General features: G+C 42.4%; 1 protein-coding gene across 8 annotated transcripts in view; it reads left to right on the top strand.

Annotated features, from left to right (window-relative positions):
* The window catches only part of TAF1 (TATA-box binding protein associated factor 1), an 83,653-nt gene that overhangs the window by 6,509 nt on the left and 60,083 nt on the right, over window positions 1-17,061 (top strand). For 6 of the 8 annotated variants that reach the window (XR_009257218.1, XM_058713915.1, XM_058713916.1 and 3 more), the window contains exons 5-22: window positions 692-933; window positions 1,335-1,553; window positions 1,949-2,167; window positions 2,510-2,717; window positions 3,968-4,144; window positions 4,638-4,765; window positions 4,865-4,972; window positions 5,097-5,270; window positions 5,729-5,902; window positions 6,133-6,237; window positions 8,515-8,715; window positions 8,889-9,030; window positions 9,848-9,978; window positions 10,632-10,712; window positions 15,056-15,205; window positions 15,369-15,488; window positions 16,026-16,201; window positions 16,804-16,982. Coding sequence is in view for 7 of the 8 variants with exons in the window: in XM_058713915.1 (XP_058569898.1) it covers window positions 692-933; window positions 1,335-1,553; window positions 1,949-2,167; window positions 2,510-2,717; window positions 3,968-4,144; window positions 4,638-4,765; window positions 4,865-4,972; window positions 5,097-5,270; window positions 5,729-5,902; window positions 6,133-6,237; window positions 8,515-8,715; window positions 8,889-9,030; window positions 9,848-9,978; window positions 10,632-10,712; window positions 15,056-15,205; window positions 15,369-15,488; window positions 16,026-16,201; window positions 16,804-16,982 (2,934 nt within the window). In the remaining variant the exon portion in view is untranslated. The remainder of the gene's footprint in view (window positions 1-691; window positions 934-1,334; window positions 1,554-1,948; window positions 2,168-2,509; window positions 2,718-3,967; window positions 4,145-4,637; window positions 4,766-4,864; window positions 4,973-5,096; window positions 5,271-5,728; window positions 5,903-6,132; window positions 6,238-8,514; window positions 8,716-8,888; window positions 9,031-9,847; window positions 9,979-10,631; window positions 10,713-15,055; window positions 15,206-15,368; window positions 15,489-16,025; window positions 16,202-16,803; window positions 16,983-17,061) is intronic. The other 2 variants (XM_058713912.1, XM_058713914.1) reach the window with 1 other exon arrangement.

Consider the following 17,061-nt stretch of genomic DNA (forward strand, 5'->3'; position numbering starts at 1 on the left):
AAATGGGGAAGGCACACTAGAATGTGTATTTATAATCATCTAGAGCCAACTGCCAGATTCAGAGATTTCCAAGGCAAGGGCTTTAGTGATCATCTCACCTTTCCTGTGTCTGCCACAGTAGTAACCCTGTCCTATCCTAGGCTAGGAGATTGGGGAAGAGCAGTGTCTTTTGATTTCCTGTATTTTGGGGATTATGTTAATCTAAATTCCTCCTGTTAGAGTTTTAGCTGTTTCCTTTTTAGTCTACAGGCTAAGTAACATCTGTTAACTTTATGTCATAGATCTGATTTCATGCTACATAATTTCATTATTCTCCTGTGAGCTTAAAAAATTTTTTCAGCTTATGGGCCCCCGAACTGCAAATTACAAGGCCTGATTGGTATAAAAGTGTTATTTAATTTTGCTGTTGGTCATATTCCTTTAACCTAATATATGTATAGAAAGTAGTGAACGTAGTAATAGTGTTTGTTTTCTCTCGTCACAACCCTAGGGTACCAGGTACAAGGTGAGTTGGGGATGGTGGGAGATACTGAGTGGAGTGAGTTTTCTGGGTTGCATACTAGTAATCTGGGTGCTTGGAACTATACCCCCTGCCACCGAGCCATGCATAGAGCCTAGACTGGGTACTGGCTGAGTCGGAGGAGATATGCTCACAGTTACATGCCAAAGGGGTTTCTCTTCCTTGTTGCAGTGTCTGAGGATGGAGAAGGCATCATCTTGCCCTCCATCATTGCCCCTTCCTCTTTGGCCTCAGAGAAAGTGGACTTCAGTAGTTCCTCTGACTCAGAATCTGAGATGGGACCTCAGGAAGCAACACAGGCAGAAAGTGAGGATGGAAAGCTGACCCTACCATTGGCCGGGATTATGCAGCATGATGCCACCAAGCTGTTGCCGAGTGTCACAGAACTTTTCCCGGAATTTCGGCCTGGGAAGGTACTTTCTGTGGAGAATGCCCAAGTTGCAAACCATTGACCTCTTCTAAAATACTGAGTTCTGTTGTTAAGATGTTGAATATCGAATGGATGAGATTTAAGTTTCCTTATTCAGTGACGTTGTATTGGTTCTTTTTTAAAAAAGTTGTATGCATTCATGATAGTACGTGTGATTTATATGGTTCTCATTAGAAATTGTCCTTGTCGTCTTAAAAGAACTAGTCCAAATTATTAAGGGATACTTCTTTGCTTTCTTGGTAGATGTTATAAACCTGAGTTCAGCACTCCTTGGTCCCTCCCCCACGGCTGAGTAGACCCCTCAGGGGAGTTTGCAGACCCAGACACCACTGTTTTCCTATGGGATATGGAGTCTTTGACATAGTAGCATGTTCTGCGTTCTAGGTGTTACGCTTCCTACGTCTTTTTGGACCAGGGAAGAATGTCCCATCTGTTTGGCGGAGTGCTCGGAGAAAGAGGAAGAAAAAGCACCGTGAGCTGTTACAGGAAGAGCAGATCCAGGAGGTGGAGTGCTCAGTAGAGGCAGAAGTCAGCCAGAAGTCTTTGTGGAACTATGACTATGCTCCACCACCACCTCCCGAGCAGTGTCTCTCTGATGACGAAGTAGGCAAAATAGAGTCCTGGGATTGAGGTCTAAGAGAGGAACAGTGGGTTCTCCCTAGCTTATGTCTAAATTGGAAATAGCACCTTAGTAGAGTCCTGTGCCAATTATGAGTGCGTAATCATGAGTTTAGTCTTAGTGGCTGTCCCTTCCCTGTTATAATAGAAAAGTACCGAAGACAGGCACCTGGTGGTACACAAACTGGTGGGTAGGAAAGTTTGAATGATAGGCCGAGGGTGTCACGATATAGCTCCATTATTCACATTCTAAATCCAGTCCTGTTGAAGAATCATCTTTATGGCCCCTCTGACTTCCCCTCCTGACTGTGGACTCCCTGTAGCCTTAGGACATCTGGGATCAGGAAATCCTCCTCCCTTCCTACTCTGTTCTGTTACAGATTACGATGATGGCTCCTGTAGAGTCCAAGTTTTCCCAGTCAACTGGAGACATAGATAAAGTGACAGATACCAAACCAAGAGTGGCTGAGTGGCGTTATGGGCCTGCTCGACTGTGGTATGATATGCTGGGTGTCCCTGAAGATGGCAGTGGGTTTGATTATGGCTTCAAACTGAGAAAGATGGACCATGAACCTGTGATAAAATGTAGAATCATTGAGGTAAGTGACACTGGTACCCGAGAAAGGAATCTGTGCCCAGGGCCCTGTCAGTTTTACTTAACTTTGCTTTTCGGTTGGGGAGGGTGTCTTCGGTGGGAGATGGAGGTGTCGAAGCCTTTTGCATGTTACAGCATATCACCCTGGCAGCTAGGCCCCATTGCAGAGATTCTGTTTGTGGAGTGAGTGCGGTGCTAGGCTAGGTAGAGGAGGAGGAGCCGGTGTTGCTCTATCATCGGGTTCTTCTCTTGAGGACTACATTTATTGTATCTGATGGGGGATTTGGAGTGAGAACTTTGACCGGTGACCGTTCAGAGATTTGTTGTTCCTTCCCTGTTTCTGTAGGACTTTAGGAAACTTGAGGAGAATGGTGGCACTGACCTTCTGGCTGATGAAAACTTCCTGATGGTAACACAGCTGCATTGGGAGGATGATATCATTTGGGATGGGGAGGATGTCAAACACAAAGGGACGAAACCTCAGCGTGCAAGCCTGGCGGGCTGGCTCCCTTCCAGCATGACTAGGAATGCCATGGCCTACAATGTCCAGCAAGGTGTGTTTCTGTGCCAGCTGTGTCTAGCACACTGCCCTTCATCTTGGTCGTCCTGAGTGGGCCCAGCTGTGCTCTGGGACGGTGCCGAGGGACCGTGAACATTCTGGGACGGTGAAATGTTTTCAATCTGAGCCCTGATTCTAGTCCATAATAAATCTTTACAACTATTAACAAGCTAGGGTGGACTCTGATTTCTCATGAAAAAAATGGGAAAACCACTTTGAAGTTAAAGATCTTTCTGAACTAGAACAGTGCTTTATCTCTATACTTTTGTTTTCAAAGCCAGCCCCTCTGTCTTTGTCTTTATCATTCTAGAATTTGCTTTTTCTCTCCTTAAATATGCAAAAAAAAGGTATTCCATGCTTAACGTAGAAAACTTTGAAAATAGAATACAGTGTCAAAAATCACTGATAAATCCTACTATCCAGAGATGATCAATTATTAACATTTTGGTGTACTTCGTTTTTGTTTTTTTGTCTTCTGTGTGTATGTGTAGTTGAGCTCATTTCTTTCATTTTTAAAAAATGTTTATTTTTGAGAGAGTGTGAGTTGCGGGGCAGAGAGAGGGAGACAGAGGATCTGAAGTGGGCTCTGTGCAGACAGTAGAAAACCCGAGCTCGAACTCAGGAACCGCAAGATCATGACCTGAGCTGAGCCAAAGTCAGACACTTAACTGACTAGCCATCCAAGTGCCCCAGTTGAGCTCATTTCTATAGACAGTGTCGTACACTGTGCTTTTCAGTTGGCAAATATCGTATATCATTCAAAGTTCTTCATTAAAATGTCTAATAACATGGGAAACTCAAAAAACATGAAGTGGAGGGTGCCTGGTTGGCTCAGTCAGTAGAACATGAGACTCTTCGTTTTTTTAATGTTTATTCAGTTTTGAGAGAGCGTGAGTGGGGGAGAGGCAGACAGAGAGGAGGAGAGAGGATCTGAAGTGGGCTCTGTGCTGACAGCAGTGAGCCTGATGCAGGGCTCGAACTGAGGAACCATGAGATCATGACCTGAGCTGGAGTCGGAGGCTCAACTGACTGAGCCACCCAGGTGCCCCTAAACTTTGATTCTTCTAAAAAATATTGGAATGAACATTTTGTCTGCAGCTTTCTTTAAAAGTGTGAAATATACTGTGTGCACTAGGTTCCTTTTCAAGTAGCCACATGAATAACTTTACTACCATTTGCTCCTCTTCCCTTTGCTGGAATCATGATCGAAAGGGGAATAAATGTTTTGTCTGTTATTTTGACTAGGTTTTGCAGCCACCCTGGATGATGACAAGCCTTGGTACTCCATCTTTCCCATTGACAATGAGGAGCTGGTGTATGGACGCTGGGAGGACCATATCATCTGGGATGCTCAGGCTATGCCCCGGCTGTTAGAGCCTCCTGTTTTGACACTTGATCCCAATGATGAGAACCTCATTTTGGGTATGATATTGGTAGGGGCCAGTGTTCCCTCTCCATAATTGACAGCTTGCTGCTAATGTCAAAGGGCAGGGGGAAATCAGAAATGTTGGGCAGGTCCAAGACTAGCAGCTTCTTGGGGTACCTGGGTGGCTCAGTCGGCTGGAGCATGTGACTCTTGATCTCAAAGTCGTGAGTTCAAGTCTCACATTGGGTGTGAAACCTACTTGAAAAAAATAAGTAAAAATAAAAAGACTAGGAGCTTCTAGGTAGCAGTTTGAGAGAGCAAAGTTGTGGCTGTTAGTGCCTAGTATTTCTGTTTTGCTTAGGGAAAACTCCTAATGTAGGAACATTGGAAAGTAGTACCTTTGAGATTCTAGGAGTGTAATTCAGTTAGAGTGCCTAGAAGTGGTCTGGGATATGATAAAAGATCTGGGTAGGAAGTGTAAAGGTATCCGTAGGAAAAGGTGAGTCTTCAGGGATAACATCTCCAGAGTGACTTTTGTTTCATCCTTAGAAATTCCTGATGAAAAGGAAGAGGCCACCTCTAACTCCCCCTCCAAGGAGAGTAAGAAGGAATCCTCTCTGAAGAAGAGTCGAATTCTCTTAGGGAAAACAGGGGTCATCAAGGAAGAACCACAGCAGGTCTGTGAATGGAAAAGGGACTTGGGATGTTTAGAAGAACAAAGAAATGCAATGGAGAAGGGTAGCCTGACTAAGGTTTATTTAATGTCCTATCATTAGAACATGTCTCAGCCAGAAGTGAAAGATCCATGGAATCTCTCCAATGATGAGTATTACTACCCCAAGCAACAGGGTCTTCGTGGCACCTTTGGAGGAAACATTATCCAGGTAAAGGTAGCATTTTTTTTCTATGATGGATGGGAACTGCTGCCTTGTTTTGATGGAGGATGTGGGTAAATCTTGTGTAGGCTGAAGTTAGTATTTAATTTGAACTGTGTGTTTCCTGTCTTAGCACTCAATTCCTGCCGTGGAGTTACGACAGCCCTTCTTTCCTACCCACATGGGGCCCATCAAACTTCGGCAGTTCCATCGCCCACCTCTGAAGAAATACTCCTTTGGGGCGCTATCTCAGCCAGGTCCCCACTCAGTCCAGCCCTTGCTAAAGCACATCAAAAAGAAGGCTAAGGTATGATTGAACTCTGGTTACAAAAAAATCGCTATAAAAGACAGAGTACAAATTCGGGGAATGGACTGGATATTAGATGGTATTTGGGAATTACTATTTCCTCAGATGTGATAGAATGTTATTGTGCTCATTTAGGGGAATGTCCTTAATCTTAGGAGATGCACATGAAAATACTTAAGGGGGATGTGTCATAATGAGTGCGACTTTCAAAAATGATTCAGCAAAATCTATAGATGTAGTTTTAGACAAAACAAATAAGGTAAAATGTAAAGTTGTATCTAGGTGCTGGGATAGTAAGTGTTCTCAGTTTCAACTTGATGTTTGAAACTTTTGGCAGTGAAGTTGGAATAAAAGGCAAGGTAAAATCATTTTTGGTGGCACTGTCTTAGAGTGAGCAGCATCAGTTTGTAGTCATTGTGCTGTTGGGAGCTGGACTGTATTCTCTTTGTTCTGGGCAGATGAGAGAACAAGAGAGACAAGCTTCTGGTGGCGGAGAGATGTTTTTTATGCGCACACCTCAGGACCTCACAGGCAAAGATGGAGATCTTATTCTTGCAGAATACAGTGAAGAAAATGGACCGTTGATGATGCAGGTTGGCATGGCAACCAAGATAAAGAACTACTACAAGAGGGTGAGTCTCTACTCAGAAAATCTTTGTTATCAATATAGCTGTAATTAGGTATCCAGCAATAATTCGCAAACGTGTATTTTGTCTTTTTTATACTGTAAATATCTTGAGAAAGAAATGGTATCTTTTTTGTAGCTAGTAATATTAGTGAAATGCCGTGCTCGAGGAATATTTTGTGTAGGCTTATTGATTACATTCTGTGATAGTAGCTGGGTCTTCTGTGTTCCTTATAGAAACCTGGAAAAGATCCTGGAGCCCCAGATTGTAAATACGGAGAAACGGTTTACTGCCATACATCTCCTTTCCTGGGCTCTCTCCATCCTGGCCAATTACTGCAGGTAAGGGATTCTTTCCTGTTAGAATTCTTTCCTAAGGACCTTGACAGGTGAGGCGCTAATCAGCCCAGAAAGAACCAACTCTAGTTGATTGAAGTACTGCTTATATATCAAGTATGGAGATGATCAGTATGATCCCAAATGATTATAATCATCCAGTTTTCTTTTGGTCTATTTTTTTTTTTAATTTTTTTTTTTAACATTTATTTCTTTTTGAGACAGAGAGAGACAGAGCATGAACGGGGGAGGGTCAGAGAGAGGGAGACACAGAATCTGAAACAGGCTCCAGGCTCTGAGCTGTCAGCACAGAGCCAGACGCGGGGCTCGAACTCACGGATCGCGAGATCATGACCTGAGCCAAAGTCGGCCACTTAACCGACTGAGCCACCCAGGCGCCCCTTGGTGTTTCTATTAAAACTGGTTCCTAATAATGTTGTAAACTAAATTTGAAATAGTTTTTTGAAAATATACACTGGTAAGAAATCCAGAAACATCTGGGTGGCATAGGGGAGTCAAAATGGGATTAATAATTTACTGTAGTTAATTAATATTTAATTTGTCTCTGTACATTTGGTATGTTTTTATTGGTGTCATTTTGAGTATTAAACCACACCTGAACCATGCCATCTATAGTCCCTGGCTACGGTGGAAGTATTTTTACCTACCTCTTTGTTCTGATGGGTGTAGAGAGGCCCTCTGGTAACCTAGCTTTATACATGTTTTGTTAAGGGGAAGTACAGAGGCACACACACAATGATGTGAGGACATCTCTAGCACTACCTTGTGTTTTGTCCTCCACCTAATTTCTCTTGGTAGTCTTAACCATTTTCCTTCCTCTTATACCTAGTTGCATTTTTTTTTTTTTTGAGCACTTAAAAATTTTTTTTAATGTTTATTTATTTTTGAGAGAGAGAGAGAGAGAGAGAGATCACGAGCAGGGAGGGACAGAGAGAGAGGGAGACACAGATCCGAAGCAGGCTCCAGGCTCCAAGCTGTCAGCATAGAGCCTGACATGGAGCTTGAACCCATGAACCATGAGATCATGACCTGAGCTGAAGTCGGATGCTGAACCGACTGACTCACCCAGGCGCCCCTAATCCTAGTTACATTCTATCACTACTATTGCTTATTCCCCTAAAGCATCTGCAGAGCCCATTGTTTTCTTTATCCTTGACATTCATAGTCCATTTCCCACCAGATTTTGAGTATTATCTTTATACTTTTCCTGGCTTTCCTTTCCCTGTTCACATTCTGTTGAGATTTTCTACCAATCCCTCCCTTTCTTCTGTGACTACTTTTATAGTCTCTTGAAGATCCTTTTTATCTTCTGTAATGCTGTTTTTCCTCTCCATTTCACACTTACAATTTTCTTTTTTTCCCACACTTAGAATTTTCTATACTCATCCATACATTGAAGGTCTCTCTGTCCTCCTGTCTGATTTTCTGAGAAGTCTTTCCTTAGAGTCACAGGCTTCATGTGACAGTTGATCACCATATGGCTGCTACTTAAAGAAGCTCAAATGTTTCTGTCAAATGTTTCTGTCCTGTGTATTTAGTTTGTCTTTCCAGCATGCCTTCATTTATTTTTGTTTTTGTCATTTTATTAACTTATTTAACAAATGTTTTGATCTTATACTATGTCGGGCTATACTGGGGTCTAGGGTTGTAATAGAATACTTGTTAGTTTATAAGGTGATTTTCATATATAATCACAGGAATCCTACAAGCTATAGGCATTTTAAAGTATCTCTGTTTTGTAGATAAGGACAGTTAAGCTCAGAGATACTCATACAGTGAGTAGCAGAGCCAGTGTCATCTGAATCCAAATCCTGTAGTTTCCCTACTACTCTTTTTTTGATGTTTATTCATTTCTGAGAGAGAGAGAGAGAAACAGAGCACGAGCAGGGGAGGGGCAGAGTGAGAGAGAGAGACAGACAGTCCGAAGCAGGCTCCAGGCTCTGAGCCATCAGCACAGAACCTGACGCAGGGCTCGAACTCACGAACCACGAGATTGTGACCTGAGCTGAAGTTGGAAGCTTAACTGACTGAGCCACCCAGGCAGGGCCCCTACTACTGACTCTTAAAGACAGCCAGTGGGTAAAAAGTTACTGTTCTAGTCCTGTTTGATATTCCATATTACAGTTTGTTTATATTACTGGAGAGATTTTAGATGGCATTATGGGGATGGAGAGCAAACAAGCTTGATTTTCCTTTCTCATTTGTTCACTGAATTTCCTAGGGCTTCTCTGTATATAATTTTTGTGTTTTTACTTTTGTTAGGCCTTTGAGAACAATCTTTTTCGTGCCCCAATTTATCTTCATAAGATGCCAGAAACGGACTTCCTTATCATTCGAACAAGACAAGGTTACTATATTCGAGAATTAGTGGATATTTTTGTGGTCGGCCAGCAGTGCCCCTTGTTTGAAGTTCCTGGGCCCAACTCCAAAAGGGCTAATACACATATTCGAGACTTTCTCCAGGTAAGAATGAGAGAATAGGGAGGGGGTCCGGGTGCACATAATAGGGTATGTGGATTTGGGGGCACATCAGGAAAGATCAAAACACATAGGGGCGTAGCAGGGGAAGGAGCCCTGGCAAAGACTTTTATTTTTCCTTTACTTTGCCGAATGAAAAACGTTTGTTTTTTGGGCAGGTTTTTATTTACCGCCTCTTCTGGAAGAGTAAAGATCGGCCACGGCGGATCCGAATGGAAGATATCAAAAAAGCCTTTCCTTCTCACTCAGAAAGTAGCATCCGGAAGAGGCTAAAGCTCTGCGCTGACTTCAAACGCACAGGTCATCAGTTGCGCCTAATTATTTGTTCTCTTCGCCTCTTTCCAGGAAAAGCATTCAGGCTCACAGTTAAAGGATCAGTATATAACTACCAGAATTAGAAATTGATAGTCATCAAAAGAAGGAAGTAGCAAATCTTCTAATGATGGAGGCTCTGATTACTTTTTGATTTGGCCTACCAAGAAGTTGACTGCGTGTTGGATGTCTTACATGAGATGGAGGGAGCCTAGCAGCAAGGGTGTTCTTTGGAGTTCAAACCATTGCGTGGTTTGGTCTTGGTTTGTTATCCTTCTTTTTTTTTAATTTTTAGAAAATGTTTATTTATTTAAAAAAACATTTTTTTTAATGTTTATTTTATTTTTGAGAAAGAGAGAGACAGAGCATGAATGGAGGAGGGTCAGAGAGAGGGAGACACAGAATCTGAAACAGGCTCCAGGCTCTGAGCTGTCAGCACAGAGCCCGACGCGGGGCTCGAACTCACGGACTGCGAGATCATGACCTGAGCCGAAGTCGGCCGCTTAACCGACTGAGCCACCCAGGTGCCCCAGAAAATGTTTATTTTTAAGAGAGAGACAGAGCATGAGTGGGGGAGGGCAGAGAGAGAGGGAGACACAGAATCTGAAGCAGACTCCAGGCTCTGAGCTATAAGCACAGAGCCCGATGTGCGGCTTGAACTCACGAACCATGAGATCATGACCTGAACTGAAATCGGACGCTTAGCCGACTGAGCCACCCAGGCACCCCTGTTTGTTATCCTTCTTGCTGCCAAGGAAAGGGCCTTAGGAATTCAGTACTATCTCATTCTCTCTGCTTTTTCTAGGGATGGACTCAAATTGGTGGGTGCTGAAATCTGATTTTCGTTTACCAACTGAAGAGGAGATCAGAGCTATGGTGTCTCCAGAGCAGTGCTGTGCTTATTACAGCATGATAGCGGCAGAGCAGCGGCTGAAGGTGAACACTTTCCTCTGCCTATGGATCGTTCCCAGAGAGATGAGGCTGAAGCCTATCCCCACTGACTCAGAAGTGATGGTTACTAGATTATTAACCATTTATTTGAAAATTCAAACTATGTGAGGAACTCGGTGTACATTGGTGCTGAGGAAAACTACAGTGTAGCTGAGTATCAGCGGGAAGGCTTAATGAGGGACTTAGGGCATATTGTTGCATCCATTTAGGTGGTGACTTTAAGCTTTGTTCTTTGTAAGACAGGCATGTAAACAGGGAAGACTTCTCAGTTGTTTTCCATGGACTTCCAGGTAGGCTGAGATGATGATGCCAGACATGTGCTTTCGAGAAGGCACAGTATCCTTATCCCCTAGATCTGGGGTGGGATAGCGCAGCTAGACCACTGAGTTACTGAGTCTGCAGTAATGAGCACCTCTGTCTTCTTTTATGGGTCTTACCTATCCATATATCAGCTGGCAAGTACCCTGAAGTGTAATAAGGATGTAGAATGGTGATAGATACATTGAAGACTTTACAGAATCTATTCTCTGTGCAGAAACTTACTTTCATATGTTCTATACTTGGTACTTAGTGAAACTTGTACTCTGTCTTTTCTAATTTATTGATTGGTTTACATGCGTAGATTTGTGCTCTTTCAGGATGCTGGCTATGGTGAGAAGTCCTTTTTTGCTCCAGAAGAAGAAAATGAGGAAGATTTCCAGATGAAGATTGATGATGAGGTAAGTCTTTACACTGATTTTTATTAGTGTGTCCCGTTTGTCCTTTTCTTTTTTTTTCTTTAGGCATCACGCCCTGTGCAGAGCCCAACGTGGGGCTTGAACTCACAACCCTGAAGATCAGGAGTCCAACGCTTAACTGACCGAGCCACCAAGGCACTCCCCATTTATCCTTTTCTAAAAAACAGCTTTATTGAGATAAGGTTGACATGCTATAAGCAGCACATATTTAGTGTACAATTTGTCTTTTGATGTATGTGTATACCTGTGAATCCTCATAACAAGATAATATATCTGTCATCCCCAAAAGTTTCTTTGTGTCCCTTTGAAATTCCTTTCTTCTGTCTCCTCCCTTCTTGTCACCCTCCTTGTGCCCTGACAACCACTGATGCTTTCTGTCACTATAGATCAGTTCATATTTTCTAGAATTTTATTTTATTTGTTTATTTTTTTAATGTTTATATATTTTTGAGACAGAGACAGAGCGTGAGCCGGGGAGGGGCAGAGAGAGAGAGGGAGACACAGAATCCGAAGCAGGCTCCAGGCTCTGAGCTGTCAGCACAGAGCCTGATGCGGGGCTCAAACTCACAAAACCACGAAATCATGACCTGAGCCATAGTCGGAAGCTTAACTGACTGTGCCACCCAGGCGCCCCATGTTTTCTAGAATTTTAGATAAATGGACTCGTATAATAAGTACTCTTTCATTTTTTTAGTTGTGGTAAAATATACATAACATAAAATTTGCTATCTTAACCTTAAAGCGTTTACAATTCAGTAACGTTCAGTATATTTCACGCCATCATATGACCAATCTCTGGAACTCTTTTCATCTCACAAAACTGAAACTCTGTTACCCATTAAACAGCAAGTCCCCATTCCTCCCTCCCTAGCCTCTGCAACCACCATTCTACTTTCTGTCTCTTATGAATTTTACTACTCTAAGTACTCCAGCTAAGTGGAATCATACAGTATTTGTTTTTATGTGACTGGTTTATTTTATCTAGCATAGTATCCTCAAGGTTCATCTGTCTTGTGACATATATCAGAATTTCCTTCATTTTTAAGGTTGAATAATATTCTATTATATGTATACACCACATTTTGTTTATGCATGCAACCATTGATGGACATTTGGGTTGCTTCTACCTCTTAGCCATTGTGAATAGTGCTGCTATGAATGTGGTTGTACAAATATCTCTTCAAGATTCTATTTTCTGTTCTTTTGTGTATATACCCAAAAGAGGATTACTGGAACATATGGTAGTTCTATTTTTTAATTTTTTGAGCAACCTCCAGACTTTGTTTTTTTCAAAGCATCCGCAGCATTTTATGTTCCTATCAATGGTATATAAGAATTTCAATTTCTCCACACTTGCCAACACTTGTTATTATTTTTTTGATAGTGGCCGTGCTAATGGGTGTGAGGTGATATATCATTGTGATTTTGGTTTTCATTTCCCTAAATATTAGTGATGTTGAGCATCTTTTCATATACTTATTAGACATTTGTAGATCTTCTTTTGAGAAATGTGTATTCAGGTTCGTTGCCCTTTTTTGAGTCAGGTTGTTTTTTTGTTATTGAGTTTCAGGAGTTCGTTATATATCCTGGTTATTAATGTCTTATCAGGTACATGCTATGCAAATATTTTCTCCCATCCTGTAGGTTGCCTTTTCATTCTGTTGTATCCTTTGATGCAGAGAAGTTTTTAATTTTGATACAGTCCAATTTATCTAATTTTTCTTTCGTTGCTTATACTTTTGGCTCCATTTCCAAGAAATCATTGCCAATTCCAGTGTCATGAAGCTTTTCCTCTATGTTTTCTTTTAAGAGTTTTATATTTTTAATTCACACACTTAGGTTTTTGACCCACTGTGAGTTAATTTTTGTATATGGTGTAATGTACAGGTCCAGCTTCAGTATTTTGCACATGGGTATTCTGTTTCCAGTATCATTTGTTGAAGGTATATATTCTTTCTCATCTGTCTTCTTTCCCTCTGTAATTATGTGGAGATTCATCCAGGTTATTGATCATTTGTTCTTTTTAATTGCTGCGTAGTGCTCCATAATATCACAGTTTAGTTGATCACCTATGAGAGGACATTTTGGTTGTCCCCTGTTTTTGGCTGTTATGAATAAAAGTGCTATCAATATTTATGTATAAATTTTGATAGGGACACATTTTCTTGGTTTAATACCTAAAAGTAGAATTACTGGGTCATATGGTAATTCTGTGTTTTACCTTTGGAGGAGCTGCCAGACTGTTTTCCACAGTGACTTGAATTATTTTTACATTTTTATTAGCAGTGTATGATAGTTCCAGTTTTTCCACATGCTTATCGACACTTGTTATTTTTCCTTTTTTAAAAAAATTATCATCATGGCTCTCCATCAGATTTCAAGTGGTCTCTCATTGCAGTTTTCATTTGCATTTCCCTAATGGCTAAGGATGTTGAGCTTCTTTTCATGTGCTTATTTACCATCCAGATATCTTCTTTGCTGAAGTGTCTGTTCATCTCTTTTTTTTTTTTAAGTTTATTTATTTTGAGAGAGAGCGCACGAGCAGAGGAGAGGCAGAGAGGGAGGAAGAGAGAATCCAAAGGAGGCTCTGCACTGCTAGTGCAGAGTCCAGTGCGGGGCTCAAACCCACAAACTGTGAGATCATGACCTGAGCCAAAAAAAGTCAGGAGTCAGACACCTAACTCACTGAGCCACCCAGGTGTCCCTGTTCATCTCTTTAGTCCACCTAAAACATTTTTTTAATGTTTGTTTATTTTGAGAGAGAGGGAGAGAGAGAATCCAAAGCAGGCTCCACACTGTCAGTGCAGACAGGGCCTGATGTAGGGCTCGAACTCATGAACTGTGAGATCATGACCTGTGTCAAAACCAAGAGTCGGATGCTTAACCGACTGAGCCACCCAGGCGCCCCTGCAGTTTGTATTCTTTTGGAAGCTTGCCTCGACTCTTGTCCTCACTCCCACCCTTTACTCATATTGGATCATCACTCTTCCCTTCTTAATGTACAGGTAGCACTTTTTACTTTTCTGTCAGTGCACTGGTGGTGCAGTATTGAATTTGGTTGGTTATTTGTCTCTTCCTCACTAGTAGGAGATCCGTGAGAAGGTAGTGCCTGGAATATAGTAGATGTTCAAAAAATATTTGCTAAATCAGTGAATGATTGTAGTGAGGTCAGAGTGAGTGAAGAAACATAGTCGTGGTGTTCTTTTGAGGTTGGAGTGAAAAAATGAGTGGATATCTGAGAATTTCAGAAATTAAAGGTTTTGTTAAGTAGCCTTCAGGATTGAATCTTGAATAGAAGTGGCTACTTTTTAGCTAATCATGTATATACTCTTAACTGGTCTGTGTGGACAAGCACATTCCTCTTGTCTTTATTTGGCAGCAGTCAGTAAATCCTATTCAGGGTCCCAGAAGAGGACAGACATTTTTGATCAAACCAGTGGCAGAGGTAGAATGGACTTGTGGTTCAAGCACCTGTGGTTTGGTGCTGCTAGAGTTAAGGCCAGTGCTTTGTAAAGCATGCTTATCACTTAATTATAGAATATGTTGGTCATTCTAAAGAAGCCATTTGAGCAATGGGGCAATCAAATGCATCATCAGTGTAACCTCTTTGAGCATCGTGAGGGTGGCTATACTATCTTTGAGAACTCTCAGTATATCCCAAGGGATATGAGACTGAAGGTACCCCAGTGTTCCACATACTCTTCCTTCTGCTGGCTGACATCTTGATTTCTATTTAAATTCCTTTTTTAAATTTTTTAAGTTCATTTATTTATTTTGATAGAACACGAGCAGGGGAGGGGTGGAGAGAGAGGGAGAGAGAAAATCCGAAGCACACACCATGCTGTCAGCACAGAGCCCAACATGGGGCTCAAACTCACGAACCATGAGATCATGACCTGAGCAGAAGTCAGATGCTCCATCGACTGAACCACCCAGGCGCCCCAATTTTTTTATTTTTTAGAGAGAGAGAGAGCAGGCAGGGCAGAGGGGCAGGGGGTGGGGGGAGAGGGAGGGATGGAGGGAGGGAGGGAGAGAGAGAGGGAGAGAGAGGGAGGGAGGGAGGGAGAGAGAGAGAGAGAGAGAGAGAGAGAGAGAGAATCTTAAGCAGGCTCCGTGCTCTGTGCAGAGCCTGACCCAAGTTCCATCCCATGACCCAGGTTCCATCCCATGACCCAGGTTCATCTCATGACCCTGGGATCATGCCTGAGCTGAAATCGAGAATCAGACACTCAGCCAACTGAGCCCCCAGGCACCCCAACCTTCTAAGTATGGCTAGACATAGAGCACATTTTCCATGGCCCTTAGAATCTTTTTCTGTACCTCAGGTTCGCACTGCTCCTTGGAACACCACAAGGGCTTTCATTGCTGCCATGAAGGGCAAGTGTCTCCTGGAGGTGACTGGGGTGGCAGATCCTACAGGGTGTGGTGAAGGATTCTCCTATGTCAAGATTCCAAACAAACCAACACAGCAGAAGGTGAGACTATCTGAAGTCCTAGAAGCTAAAATATCAAGGGAGGAAGAAATGGAAGTTAAGGAGTGGAGGATCTGGAAAACACCTGACAGGATGACTTAGATGCCTGTTATAAGGGATTCTGCCTATTACAGTTCTTGTCTGTTTTGTTTTATGTCTGAGGTAGGATGATAAGGAGCCTCAGCCCGTGAAGAAGACAGTGACAGGAACAGATGCAGATCTCCGTCGCCTTTCTCTGAAAAATGCCAAGCAGCTTCTACGTAAATTTGGCGTGCCTGAGGAAGAGGTGAGTATGGAAGAGGGAAACTTTGAGTTTCCTAAGGGGCTTTGTGTATAGAGGGAAAAGGTGGGAGGCAGATGTAAGGAACTATGTGGATAATTTTGTGGTGTAGGTTGTAGTATACTGGATCTTGGATACTTTTTCAGGAGTTAGCTTTCTCAAAGCTTTCTGTTTAACCCGCTTTGGGTGATTTTTAAACTTCTAATTTTTTTTTTTATATTTGAGAGAGAGAGCGTGAGCAGGGGAGGGGCAGAGAGACGGAGACAGAATCTGAAGCAGGCTTCAGGCTCTGAGCTGTCAGCATAGAGCCCAAGGTGGGGCTCAAACTCACGAGCAGTGAGATCATGCTCTGAGCCGAAGTCAGACACTTAACTGACTAAGCCATTAGGGTGCTCCTGGATGATCTTTCTTTCTTTCTTTCTTTCTTTCTTTCTTTCTTTCTTTCTTTCTTTCTTTAAGTCTATCTCTCTAAGCGTGTGCCTTGGTTTATTCTTTGAAATATCTGATGATTTATGTATATGTGTGTGCCTACCTCTTTTGTAGATTAAAAAGTTGTCCCGTTGGGAAGTGATCGATGTGGTACGCACAATGTCAACAGAACAGGCCCGCTCTGGAGAGGGGCCCATGAGTAAATTTGCCCGTGGATCAAGGTTTTCTGTGGCTGAGCATCAAGAGCGTTACAAAGAGGAATGTCAGCGCATCTTTGACCTACAGAACAAGTGTGTTTGTTTTAGAAAATCCAAGCCGGATAGGGAAGGGGTGTTGGACAGTGTATTATAATGAAGAGGAGATTACCTGCTCATGTGACTAGGGGGTCAGGTATCTGAGATATCGGGTGGTATTTGTTCATAATACTGCTAGGACACCTACTCCTTTCAGAGCAACTCCGCAAAGGTTTTGAATTGGCAAGAGGTGCTAGGTATGAGCTCTAGGTTCCGTGGCAACTTCTGTGGCTTATTCTGTGGCTTCTATTCTGGCAGTCATTACAGTGGTGATAGGGGATAGTGAGTGTTTTTTCTGAAGGCTTTACTTGTGAGAGGGTGGTATTGCACTATTAAAAATGTTTCTCAGGTTTTCTCAAAGAATTCTGAAAGAGTTGCTGTGCTGCTTCATATTTCAAACTGACTTTATTGACAGATGTCTAGGAAAACTTTGGAACCCTTTTCTCTTAAGGCCCCCATATCTTAGTGGATTTGGGGTATTCCTTTTTAAGGTTCATTTCCCAATTTCCTCCTCTTGCCTAAAACCGTATTTCTTCAGCTCTTTATACGCTTTCATATTTTCCCTCCTCTTAGCTTCACGTTGTTTTTTCTCTTTTTAGAGTTTTGTCATCGACCGAAGTATTATCAACCGACACAGACAGCAGCTCAGCTGAAGACAGTGACTTTGAAGAAATGGGAAAGAACATTGAGAATATGTTGCAGAATAAGAAAACCAGCTCTCAGCTGTCACGTGAACGGGAGGAGCAGGAGCGGAAGGAACTGCAGCGGATGCTACTGGGTGAGGGTAGTGGCTTCACAGGCAAGAAAGAGAAGGATCGAAAAAGTGTAACTAACTGCAGACTAATAACTGAGGCAAA

The sequence above is a fragment of the Neofelis nebulosa genome, chromosome X, assembly GCF_028018385.1.
Source record: "Neofelis nebulosa isolate mNeoNeb1 chromosome X, mNeoNeb1.pri, whole genome shotgun sequence".
NCBI lineage: Eukaryota > Metazoa > Chordata > Mammalia > Carnivora > Felidae > Neofelis > Neofelis nebulosa.